The 13,410-nt window shown below is 41.3% G+C and overlaps 1 protein-coding gene across 4 annotated transcripts in view; it reads right to left on the reverse strand.

Annotated features, from left to right (window-relative positions):
- Window positions 1–370: 370 nt before the first annotated feature.
- The window catches only part of CCDC92 (coiled-coil domain containing 92), an 87,693-nt gene continuing 74,653 nt past the window's right edge, over window positions 371–13,410 (reverse strand). For all 4 annotated transcript variants that reach the window (XM_073627640.1, XM_073627649.1, XM_073627666.1 and 1 more), the window contains exon 4: window positions 371–3,168. In XM_073627640.1, the coding sequence (XP_073483741.1) occupies window positions 2,396–3,168 (773 nt within the window). In that variant the 3' untranslated portion in view covers window positions 371–2,395. The remainder of the gene's footprint in view (window positions 3,169–13,410) is intronic.

The raw sequence follows: 13,410 nt of genomic DNA on the forward strand, positions 1-13,410 counted from the left end.
TTAGACTAATTATATCCTATATTTTGTAGATACGTTCGAGCATCTACCCCTGATGAAGTGTGCTATACACGAAACACGTTGAACATCTAGGATGCAGTCATATGCCTGCTAATAGAAAACAATCTAGATCCACTATTGACAACCAATGATATTGACACTATTCATATATCTTTTATAATATTGCAATTTGCCGCTCAGATAATATGTCTGTATATATATGAATTTATGGAAAACATTTATCAGTTCATCTCATGTTGCGAAGCCAAAATGTATGCCATTTTATTCTTGTCCGTGTATGTGTATATAAATGATATTATTTTATCTTTGCATAATTGTCATGTATTTATTTATCCAATTATGTTAATCAAATGCTTTACAGCCTAACCTCCACTAGTCAATAGCCTCATCTAATGTCCCAAATTCCCTTTTGTGTACTTGAACCAAGGATGGAGACACATCTATATGTGCCTCATTTAAAGTCCCAAACCCCTCCTCCCCATATTCTCAATTGTACTGTGTGAAACGAGTCTACAAGACTGTATTGGTGTCTTTTGATGCCATCTCTGTGATTAATAAATGGCAATTGGACTTTCATTGATGTGCAGCCATTTCTTCTTTACTAGATGTAAATGCACGCCTAAATTAGGCAAGCATTTGCACCGCTGTTGATAATGCTGAAAAGGAAACTACCGCCAAAAATGTGTCTTTATCGCTTTACTAAATTCTCCCCGACAGACAGAAAGTAACAAAGCCAAGAATACTGTGTATTGTAATTACAATTGCAAAAGAAAACCTTTACCTGGAAAGGGCATAGTCCAAAGTTTCCCTGCAGCAAGATTTTATAGTTTTTTTCACATCATGAGCGCTATTTGGAACAAACTGCCTTGACTGGTTACTGATGCCTGCTTCTTAAAAACAGGGTAACCGGTCCTCTCAGCACCACCCTTATAGTTTACTTTACGACACATAGAAACCAGGGTGGTTGATGAAGCTGCCCTTCTTAATGACCAGTACCTCATCCACCACTCTAAGGCCTCGTTCACACCACATGTAGAGACGGGAGTTTTTCTGCAATGACACAAAGAAAACAATTGTTCTCTATGTGGCCTGTTTGCACTACAGCACTGACATCATGTGTGGATTTTTTTCTGTGCAGAATTCTGCAACCTGTATGACTGATCCTGTCCCTTCCTGCCTCTCTATACTGCCGGAGAGAAACATGCTGTGTTGCATAGCAACAAAGATGCTTCAGGGTCCCTGCAACACAAAGGTGGAATGCAAACTTGTTTACTGTAAACATGTACTCCAATTATGGCCTCATATAAAGTGTTGTGCTGGCAGCAATGTCACAAACAATTGCTAAAGTTATGACGGGGAAGTTCTCTGCTCCCCGTCACCTCCCCGTGCAGCTACCCAAAGCACAGCTCATTCACCTGCCAATCGCTTTTCTGCTAACCCCTCCCACTAACTGCGTCTGAAGAAAGGAAGACTTAGAATCCTGTAGTGACATCACAGGCTTGAAAATTTTGGGAAAAAAAAGACACTCGTGTATATAAAACAAAAATAATCCTATCATTTAAATTATAAGAGGGAACCAGAAAAAGGTTTGTTGGTATGACTGCTTAGCGCTTCACTTTAAAAATATTTTTTTTCCTTTTTTATTCTATACCGACATATAATCACACACATAGGTTGGACTTGATGGACTTGTGTCTTTTTTCAACCTCACCTACTATGTAACTATGAAATATATTCTCTCCATTATAGTAATTTGCTATTTAAAGACCAAGCCTGAAGAGCATCACCAGTGAAGAGACATATTTAATTGGCAATTAGCTTATAGTTTACTTAGAAGAAACCTATAAACAAACACTCTAAAAGATAGACACTGTATTGGAATCAGTGAGAGTACTGGGTATTATTAAATAAAATCAGATATATACAAGATAACTGCTTTCTTTTCAGTGCTGCCAATAAAGTATAGGCGTTGTTATACAGTGTACAGACTAGATACTTATTGAGCATTATGTATTAACAGCCTTATGTAGCTTGTCAGACTTATATTGGTGTGTTCAGATACAGTATCGTACAAGTGGCAACTTTGCAGGTGTGCTTTTTTTGTCAACATACTTGGCTAGAAGTTGAAAAGACTGGAGCAAGCTTTATATAGGCTGATGTCTTGTCACAGCACTTATTCGGTGTGCCATTGGAGTCCCAGGACAGCAGCATTTTATCAGCAAATCTGCTTACATTTGGCATGCAGGGGATTGAAGATAATAGCAAAATGTAAAAAAATCAAATCTACCTCCTGTATTCATCTTAATCTTATATGGTCACACAGTGCATAAAAAGCCAAATATTTTTTTAAGATGTTATTATAATTACATATTTATATTTAAATAGTTCTGTCCGTTCCTGAGTGCTTCCTAACAACTTTGCTTGAATTGACTTGATCCACTGCTAAGGTTTCAACTTCTGGCTGAGGTCCAACCTGACTCTGAACAGAAGTGGCGTGGGGAATTCGATGTGCAACTCCAACATGGGCCTTCTGCTTCTTCTCTTTAGCTGGACTACTGGAGTCAGAGCGAATCGGAGGAATGACAAGTGGCCTCTCTTTTATGATCTGTGTGTCTGCTGACTGTCTTGCCAATAAAAAGGGAGTAGGGTCTGGCATGGCATCCACAGGTTCACGCAACATTATCTTTCGACCATCTGCCCCTAGTCTGTAGACCTCTGCAAAGTCAGCATTGAGTGGTGTGGACAGACTCTTCTTCATTCTTCTTCTTGGAGTCTCTGGTTGCTTTTCTTTGGGAGGAGATGGCTTGTAACTAGAGGTTACTGGGCTGCCAGGAGGGGCTGCCTCAGGGGCCCCACTGGTACCGAGCAGCTTCTTTTTGGTAGCATGCAGCTGTGATGTGAGATAGGCAATAGTACTGGCCCTCTGCTCCAGTTCACTAGATAGCATATTCAATTTATGGCTTTTAACTTTTAGTTCTTCTAAGTATTTTTTCTCTCTTTCTTTAATAGTATTTTCAAGCACCATAATCATAGCATTTTTCTGCTCTAACTCCTTTAACAACTCGTTGTTCTCTGTTTCTTTGTCCTTCAGCTGAGCTTCCAGTTCTTCACATCTTCTTCTGAGCTCATCACTTCTTGAAATACTATCACCTAGAAAGGTAAAAGTAAATATTAGACTTATATTCAGCTTCAGGATCTTATTTGGGCTTTTTTTTTTTTAATTCAGAATGTAAAAAGTAAAAGAGAAATTCCTGGCTGTAAAACACTCATTCAAGGGCAGAAGATGCAAACCTAAACTACACGTGAAGCATCCTATTCACAATTCACAGACTCTCCAAATTTGACATATACACCCACAATATCTATAGACAGTGATTTTAAAATGAAATTAGTGTAATATTTTATATACATATTTACCAGGGTTGCACTGATACCACTTTAATAGTAGTACCAAAACTGTTTTTTAAGTACTCGCCGATACCGATACTTTTTTTGAATGTTATGTGACAGTGGCACCAATATGCAGCACTGATGGGCACTAATAGGTGGCACTCATGAGGCGTGGACTGTGTCAGTAGTTTTTTTTCCTTTTTCTTTACAATTTATTATATATATATATATATATATATATATATATATATATATATATATATATATATATATATATATATATATATATATATATATATATATATACACACACACACACAAAGAAAGAAAGTGTAATTTTTTTTAAGCAGCCCTGTTGGGGGGGGGGGGCTGCACTGAAGATGAATGGACAGGAGACAGAGGCTCTTGTCCATTCATGAAGTGAAGCATCGTAAACCTGTTTATGATGCTCAGTGAAAGTTATGAATGGACAGAGTCAGTGATCACTGCATTTGGAAATGGAAGGAGCCGGTAAATGACAGAATTACTGGCTCCTTCCTCCGCTCTCCATCATTAAAGATCCAGGACATGTGGGACCCGTAGGAGGACACGTAGTGCCGGGGAGGACGCAGGGGGACCCGGAGGACGACACAGAGAGCTGGGGAGGACACAGGGAGACCTGGAGGACAAAACCGATCGGGACCTGGAGGAGGACACAGGGGAGAGCACAGAGGGGGACCCGGAGGAGATTGGTTCGGCAGTGGGGGCAATTACAAGCACGGATCTCCCTGACAGCTGCGGGAGGGAGAGGAGGAGAAGCGGCTGTCAGAAAAGCTATAACGGGAGATCGGTGCTTGTAACCCCCTCTCACTCCGCACTGATCATCTCTGAGGCTGCCCAAGTATCGGGTCAAGCATCGGAGCATTTGCACGAGTACAAGTACTCATGTAAATGCTCAGTATCGGTGTAACCCTAATATATATACTATCAAATTATACATGACTACACATTTTTACATTCAAACAAGTAGCTTTTTGATTGAAAAGCAAGGGTATTAGAGGAAGTAAACTTCCATAACTAAATTTTACCTATAGGTAAGCCTATAATAAGGCTTACCTATAGGTAGTGTAAATATCTCTTAAACATGCACCGTTTGGGAGTTATTTACTATACATGCAGCCAGTGAAATCACTGGCGTATACTCTCTGAAGGAACGGCTGCCCGTGCCGCTTCAGAGCCCTGTGCCATGACTGGCGGCTCCCGCGTGTCACAGAGCCAGAGTCTGCGAACCCGAAAAGACCGGGTGAAGTTGGACGCCGTCTCCAGCAATGACATCGCATCACTGGGCGATGTATAAGGCAGAAGTATTAATAGAAAGTAATGACATGGTTCCCTAATATACAGTAGATTCTTGAATGCAAATTAAGGGGTGTTTAAAAGAGTATATAAACACAACATTTCATATTTCTGATATGTGTCTGCTGTACCATGTACTTGTATGAAAACGTATCCTGTTCTCTTTATATTCCTTCCTTTGTGTGAAATCCCTGGTGTTCCTGTCAGTCCTTCTACTTTCCTGAGGGTTTACATACACTTTAAGTCTACAGTTTAATAAACCTTAGCAGCATTAGTGCATTGTCAATTTCTGTAATGCTAACAACAAATAATAAGTGAAGTAAAGTATATCCCTCCAATGGCACTTGTGTTCTGTTTTGTATTCCTAGACAAAGCGGAATGCTCCATAGTAGCAATTCAATAATAATTTACAAACCGGGCTTACAATGAAAAGGCGGGGGGGGGGGGGGGGGGGGTGTGTGACAGATAAATATATACTAAAGTCAATACAAGAGTGATGTTGGTAGGCAAATTGGGATGAGACAGGGTCATGGATTCAGTAGCACATCATCCAGTGGGGTGTATGTATTCAACTTGAATGTGGAAGAGGCAGAATCGACAAATCAATAAATAGATAAACTTTTTGAGTGGAGAGGAAGTATTAATTTGCAATGGCCAGGAATCTTTGGTGGAAGGTGCAGCCTGCATCCAAGTTCTTAAATAATTGTTTGAGCCATAAATATGGTCTTGTGTAGAAAAATACAGGTAGTTATCAAATTCTGGGTCACTAGACAAACCCAGGGGACGGAACTTAGGGTTCAAAGTTGAGAAAATCAAATAGGAGAGCCAGCACTGCTGGACATTACATCTGTGATCTTTATTGTGGCATAACTAAGTTAAAAAGCCAGGCTAACGTGTTTCGGCACAAGCCTTGTTCACTTGGCTGTGAACAAGGCTTACAATAAAGATCACAGATGTAATGTTCAGCAGTGCCGGCTCTCCTATTTGATTTTCTCAGTTTCGTTCCTTGGATGTGGGAAGGGCATCCTGAGCCCTAAATGGCTGGGCACATCCATAACAGAAGGTTCCCTGCATATCAGAGCATATCAGAGCATTTTGGCACAAGGGGTTATGAAAGGGTATATCTTTAATCACTTCCCACCCACACTATAGCTGAATGATGGCTACAGTGCGGACTTGCTTTTCCAGGAGACCGGCATATGACGTCCTCCCGTGATCGCGCTGCCTGATCGGGATTTAGCTGATCACAGATCAGTGTAAAGGGCCAATCACAGCAGCCCTTTACCACATGATCAGCTGTGTCCAATGACAGCTGATCACAATGTAAACAGAAGCCAGTTATTAACACTCTTTTCCTCATGTTGTTAGCGTGAGGAGAGGAGAGAAGAGCTGATAACCAGCTTCTGTTAAAGGGACATCTACACTGATAATCAGGCATTAATTATATGTAAGCTGATTATCAGTGTAGTCCCAACAGTGCCCACCAGTGCTGCCAAGCAGTGCTTCCTCATCAAGTGTCACCTATCAGTGCCCATCAGTGCTGCCTTCTAGTGCCTATCAGTGCCGCCTCATCAGTGCCCACCAAAGCCACCTCATCAGTGCCCATTAGTGCAGCCTCATCAGCACACATCAGTGAAGGAGAAAAATTACCTGTTTACAAAATTTTATAACAAACTATGAAAAATAACATAGAGATAGAGGGGTAAACCTGTGAGGGGGAGTTTAATTTAGAGATGGCTTAATCACACAATTTAAAGGCTTTCTAGCAAAAATTAATTGTAGTTACTTGGGAGGAGGGATACAGCCCTTTGCTCCACGCCCCGTTAAGGCCCAAGTCCACTGCTTGGGTTAAATGCTCATTATGTGGAAGCTGGAAATCACTGTAGTAGTCTCCACTACTACAGTGATCCTCACTGTTTTCCAGGTCCTGTGCCAAGCAGCTGCTCTGTTTCATAACTGTGGGGCTGTGCAGGTTTAGTGGGGGAACATGAATCACTAACCTCTCTGTTTTAGCTTAAAGTTTTCTTAGATCATGGTTATTTTATATGAGTAATCAAAAAAGCTGTATAATATTTTAACTTTAGGTGGATAACTTTTAAAAAGTATTCCCTACAAATAGTAAATTACTAGAGCATCCATCATTTTTTGTTGATCATATACTGATAGAGCTGTATCCCATATACAGGGAGTCAAATACACATCTATTAATAACCATTTCAATTTGTAACTACTTGTGCACCAAATAAAAAAGCTTGAAGACAGAGTCTATCATAATAAAATATTTAAGTGGGACATTATATTGTATCCGTAAATGCCAGAGAATGTAGAGGATTTTGTGAAGGAGTATTAGGCATTCCTTATTGCACAAAGCAGAGAGGTAGGGCGGTGATGGCCGGATCTCTACCCAATCCAACCAGAGAATACCTTCATTCATTTATAAAAATACGAGGCATTCTGTGAATTTCGCCACTGCTGAGCGAGCAATCTCTTGTGGTTATTATGCAGCAGGGCAGCTGCTTGGCACAGGACCCCAAAGACAGCGAAGATCACTGCAGTAACAGAGACTGTAACAGTAATTTGCAGCTTCCACAGGTATGGTATATGCATACTTACATTAGTGCAAGCTGTAATGGATGTTACAAAATCCATAACTGGAATTCAACTTTAACCAGACAGTTTCTGTGGAGATCATCCCTTGTTGAAAGATCCTGTGGATAATCTCTTTCCATGCCCTTTTTCGCCCCAGTGGGCACTGCCCTGCAACCTGTCATTACTGCTATTTGGGGATCTGGGATCTATCCTGACTGATCCTTCAGTCCTCCATCAACTGAAGCTACTGCTTGTGGCCCGATCTCCTGGTCTCCTATCTGTACACATGCAGAGGACCCTTTGGCTCAAATGTTGGTCTGTAGAACATCAAAAAAACGCTTATTGCATATGCCTATTGACGGCCTTTTCTTATATGGCCCGTTTGGTGCATCCCTGAACAACTTTGTCAAGGACATCACAGGAGGGAAGAGCACCCTTTTCAAAAGAAGTCTAAGCCTCAGTCTGGTAAACTCTGAGGCTAGGAAGGTTTTCTTTTAGATCTCCCAATCCTCCAAATCCAATGCCAAGCTTGGGACTTGGTTCCACTAAAAGGCTTGAATGTCTAAATCCTCCAAATCTGGAACAGCAGTCTGGCAAGTAGAGATGGCATCAATAACTTTAGATGTGTCACATATGGCCTGGTCTAGTGCCTGAGAAGACAGTTTGCCATCTTCCAAAGCAAATCCGGCAGTGTCTTCGTCCTGTTGGTGATATTATTCAAGCTTAGTTACCTAGTCTAAATATTTTTTAGTGGGAAACATCTTGAATGCTATAAAGTGTATAGTTGTACCAGTGGTACAAAAAAGGATGAGATGCAGGAAGCAAATTTAGTATACAATAAAAGGTATGTGCTGAGTGGAGCACTCACTGCATGCATCCTATTACATGCTGCTCCAGGCCACACTTCCATACAAGACTACAAATTTGCTACTCTTGTTCTCAATTTCTCACCTTAGCGTAGTGCTCAGACGTAGCATTTTTGTACTCTGCGCCCGATTTTCAGTGGCAAAGAAGCGTGACAATGGTAGAACAAGAAAGCCAAGCTTGACTGGTCACAGCTGTAAAGAGACTGATAGGGAACTTCAATACTTGGGTTCCTGGCCAGCAGTAAAGGCCACCTAACACTACCCTACTGCAGCCAAAAAGGAAAATTTGTTTTGGGTTTATTTGCTCTGTAAATATTTCTTACCTCAAAAATTCAACAAGGCAACCAATATCCACTATGTTGCCACATCAAGGATATAGATGATTTCATAGTATTCATAGATTCATGGATCTGACACTTCTCTGTACTCACACCTATCTAATCATTAATGAAGTAGTCAATTACTCTCATTATCATTTGCTATTGTGCAGTGAAACAGTTTGGTGAGATTCATCTTCATGTGCTAAATTGTTTTTGTAGAGTTTTAGTTAGCATTTTCCTGGCAGAAAAAAAAACGCTAAAATGCACCTAAACACTACTAACAACTTTTCCAGCAGTTTTATTTTTTTCTTAATGTACTGTATAAAAGCTAATAAAAAGGTCCTAAATGCTTCTAAAAGCCACTAAAATGGCACTAGAAGCTGGCACAAAAAAACGCTATTATCAGTGTTTTTCATCCAGCGTTTTTTCCTAGCTTTTTTTGAGTTTATAAAAAACGCTAGTGTGCATGGAGTCTAAATGTTTAATGTTGAAAATAAATTTTGATTGTTTAATTCCACTGTAACTTGACATAGTAAGGCTAAAAAAAATTCTAAACTCTGCTCAATCCATTTAAATTGTTGATTACGAATTTCACTGACTTACATTCTCTATATCAGTAACTCCTAGAGCTGTATGATTAATTGTTAAAGAATCAAAATCGTGATTCTAATCCCCTCCCAATCTTAAAACAGCATTTCCCGATTCTATGTAACAAGTGCAGAAAGTTCCCTGCTCACTTCTGACAGCTGACAAAAAAAAAAAAGAAATTCAGGCAGCCTGCCAAGTTTATCTCAACATTGGTGATAAAGGGAAACATTGTAAACATGTAACATGTAAATCCAACTTAATCTACTCATAAAACGCTCGTAAAACGCCTGAAAAATTCACAACAAGCAAAATCCCATTCATTTCAATGACACCTGTTTACATCTGAGGGTTTTGTCACCTAAAGCAAAACGCCTGAAAAATGACCTAAGCTCAAAAAAAGAAAAAAAAAACATGAGCTTCTTTGGGGCAGATTACAGGCATTTTTCGACCTTTTACATTGGTGACCTGAACAAGATAACAGCAAAAACGCGCGACTCTGAAACGCGCGACTTTGAAACGCTCAGGTGTGAATGCAGCCTCATAATTTTCTTCAAAGTGCATATGCCTACATGAAATACAACTATTATGTCCTCCATGCAGAAAGTAGTAAAAAAAACAGTATGTATGACTGTATTCTATATAAAACATACAGGTGTTTCATTTGACTCCTGCGAATACCTGTGTTTGGAAGGCTACATTTTAGGAAGCAGCAACTTTGAATGCGGTATCATGTTAAGTGGATGTGCCCATGTCCCTTGTGCAGTTGTAGGCTAAACAGAGGTGCTCCAGACAATATTTTTTGGGTGGTGCTGTGTGGGTGCTGAGAGAAAAAGTGGGGGAGCTCATGTGGCACCCTCAGTGCACCACTTTCCCGTGGGCATAGCTAAAAGCCGGTGTGATCAAAGGTAGGTGTGACTGAAAAGTGGGTGTTTCTTCACAGTCTTTCCCCTTTATATAAAAACAGGGCCTTAGGGCACACAGAATTGATTGTTTGAGTAAAACAAGCCCAAATGGGACTAGCAATGATAACCCCAGCAAGTGTCATGGTCAGCAATAGCTCCCCAGCAAGTATAAGGGCCAAATAATCCCCAGTACATGTCAGGGCCAGCCATAACAGCCAGCACAGCATAACAATTAACCCCGGCAAAGAACAAAAATAAACCCCAGCGCAGCACAAGCATGGCACAATAATGAACCGCAAAGCATGGCACAATATTAAACCACAAGCATGGCCCACAAATGAACAACAATTAAATACCAGCATGGCACAATAATGAACTGCAAGCATGGCACAATATAGACCTCCAAAATTGCACAATAATTAGCCCCTTAGCATGGCAGAACAATCAAATCCCAGCATGGCACAATAATGAACCACAAAAAAAAAATAAGCCCCAGGAATGTGCATTAATAACTACCAGAACTACACAATAATTAACCCGCAACACTGTACAATAATTAACCTTCAGGATTATAGCAGTCAGTGAGCCCCCTTCATTGTGAAACGTACAACAGAGAATATACATGGAAGAGGTCAGCACTATATGTGGTCACCAGAATAGTGGTCAGTATGTCCCTTGTACAATGCATACAATGAGGGAGATGGGTCAGTGAGAAGAATTCAGTGGGTGGACAGTGAGCAGCATACAACTGGGGGGGGATCAGGAATGACCCCTTAGATTGCCAAGATCATGAGTGACCCCTTAGAGTGCCCAGATTAGGGGAGCCCAGAGAAGGAGTGACCCCTTAGATCACAGTGCCCATATAGATCAGGCTTTCTCCTTAGAATGCCCAGAGCAGGAGTGCCCCCCTCAGAGTGTTCAGAGTAGAAGAGGGGCCCCTCAGGATGCCCAGAGCAGAAAAAGTGTCCCTTTAGAGTGCCCAGAGCAGGAGAGTGCCCCCTTAAAGTGTCCAATGCAGGAGTGTCCCCTCAGAGTTCCCACAACAGGAGACCCCTTTGATCAGTGCCCATATAGACCAGGCTTTCCCTTAAAGTGACAAAATTAGGAGTTCCCCTTCAGACTGCCCAGATTAGGCGTGACCCCTTAGAGTGCCCAGAGCAGGAGTGACCCCCTCAGTGCCCAGAGCAGAATAGTGAAAGGTTTTGGGTGATACTGCGCCACGGAATATACAAAGCAGTAGATAAAAGTGTGATGAATTAGGATTTAATAAAAGAGAAGAAAAGAATTACTGCCTCTACATAACACTACCACCTGAATGGAGTAAAGGTAATTGGAAAAAAATTGTAGGTTTGGCCCTATTCTTCTTATAGATACCTGATAGTAATAATCAAATATTAATAAAACTTCAAATTATGTTGAAAAAAGGTGGATACTGAAAGTTTGCACCTGCTGCAAAATGTAGTTTGAAGATACCCTTAAGACCCATTTCACACTGAGCCACCTCGGGTATCAGCGGTAAAGCGGCGCTATTTTTAGCGATGCTTTACCGTCGTTTTAGGGGCACTAAAAATAGCCACCAAAAAGGGTTTAAATCCACTGGCAAAACGCCGCTGCAGCGACGCTTTGCCGGCGGTATAGCAGCGCTGCCCCATTGTTTTCAAAAGGGAGGAGCGGTGTATTCACTGCTCCTACACCGCTGCAAAGCTGCTGGCAGGACTTTTTGTGACGTCCTGCCAGCGCAGCGCCCCAGTGTGAAAGCACTCGGGCTTTCACACTGGGTTTGCAGCTGAGGCATTTTTCAGGCACTTTACAGGCGCTATTTTTAGAGCTGTAGCGCCTGAAAAACGACTCAGTGTGAAAGGGGTCTAAGAAAAATAATGAAATAATGGGTGCTTGTACGTTACACCCTCTGCCCTGTGCAGAGTAGTAATTAGAAAGGGTGTTTGCTCAGAGTTACTTTTACTGCTGATGCAGTTTAAATACGATTATAATGAAAAAAAAAGAAAGTGAACAAGGGGAGTGTTTGTTTAACCACTTACGGACCGCCCGCCACAGTTTTACGTTGGCTGTTTGAAGGAGGATATTGTTGTTATGGCAGCAGCTAGCTGCCATAACCCCAGTATCCTCTTCTTCAGTGGGCGGACCGCTACAAGATAAAAGTGGTCTCTGCAGCGGATCACTTTTATCGGCGGTGGGAGAGGGGCCCCCCCACCGCGATCTGGTGCCCTCCGCCGCTTACCGGAGCCGTCAGCAGTGGCGGAGGTGATTGCGTCCTTTCGCTAGCTGGGTATGGAGACGAGTGAGGGGAAGATGGCCCCCACCTGTCTCCATACAATTGTATGAAGTAAACAAACACTTGCGGCCCTGACCGGAAGTGACGCAAAGACGTACTATAAGTCCGCCCTACGCATTTCGTCACTCAAGATGCCATCTGGAGACGCGTAGGGCAGAGTTATAGTACGTCTTTGCGTCACTTCTGGTCAGGGCTGCAAGTGTTTGTTTACTCGGCGTCTGCTTCATCTAAACTCTTTGCATGCGATTTTAAATTAAAATGTGAGTATATTTCTTATACTTTTTTACAAATAAACTATTTAAAAGCGGTATCATGCTATGGGCACTTCTTTATTTTGTATGTGATAATCCGGCGGAACGCCACCAGAAACTTATAGATTGCCCAGCTGCTTCCAGAATGCTACACAGTGGCTCATACTGTGACCATGCAGTACCCCTGGGGGGGGGTTAAGGCCATCTGGTGAGTGCAATCTTATTATAAGCACAGATAAGGTCGCTGGCACTACTGTCACCTAAAAGGATATAAACAGCATTATTTTTGCAAGGCACTGGACACTGTTTGCAAGCACAAGTCACTTTGTTTATCATTGGATAAATGGACTAAAAATTCATCATTTTCTTTTTGCACATTCTTTTTGTTGTTTTTCACAGTGGGATACATATATACGTTTATATATTTTTGCATTTTTTATGTTTCATGATTGTATGTTTGTTTTATTGAGACGCTGCAACAGAGGGTCAAACACACTTGCATATTTAAGGATAACAAATTAGGGTAGGACAATGAAGAATTAACACCCTCATACACATCACTAACACTAGGATTAGTCTAATTTATATTTTTGACACCCCGCATATTGCAGAGGGTGTAACACACAAGCACTTATCACTTTAAACAAACACTCCCCTTGTTCACTTTAATTTTTTTTATTTTTCATTTTAATAGCATTTAAACTGCATCAGCAGTAAAAGTAACACTCTGAGCAAACACCCTTTCTAATTACTACTCTGCACAGGGCAGAGGGTGTAACACACAAGCACCCATTATTTCTTTATTTTTATTCACCATTAACCACTTGCCTACCAGGCACTTACACCCCTCTTCCATTT

The sequence above is a fragment of the Aquarana catesbeiana genome, linkage group LG01 (assembly GCF_042186555.1).
Source record: "Aquarana catesbeiana isolate 2022-GZ linkage group LG01, ASM4218655v1, whole genome shotgun sequence".
NCBI lineage: Eukaryota > Metazoa > Chordata > Amphibia > Anura > Ranidae > Aquarana > Aquarana catesbeiana.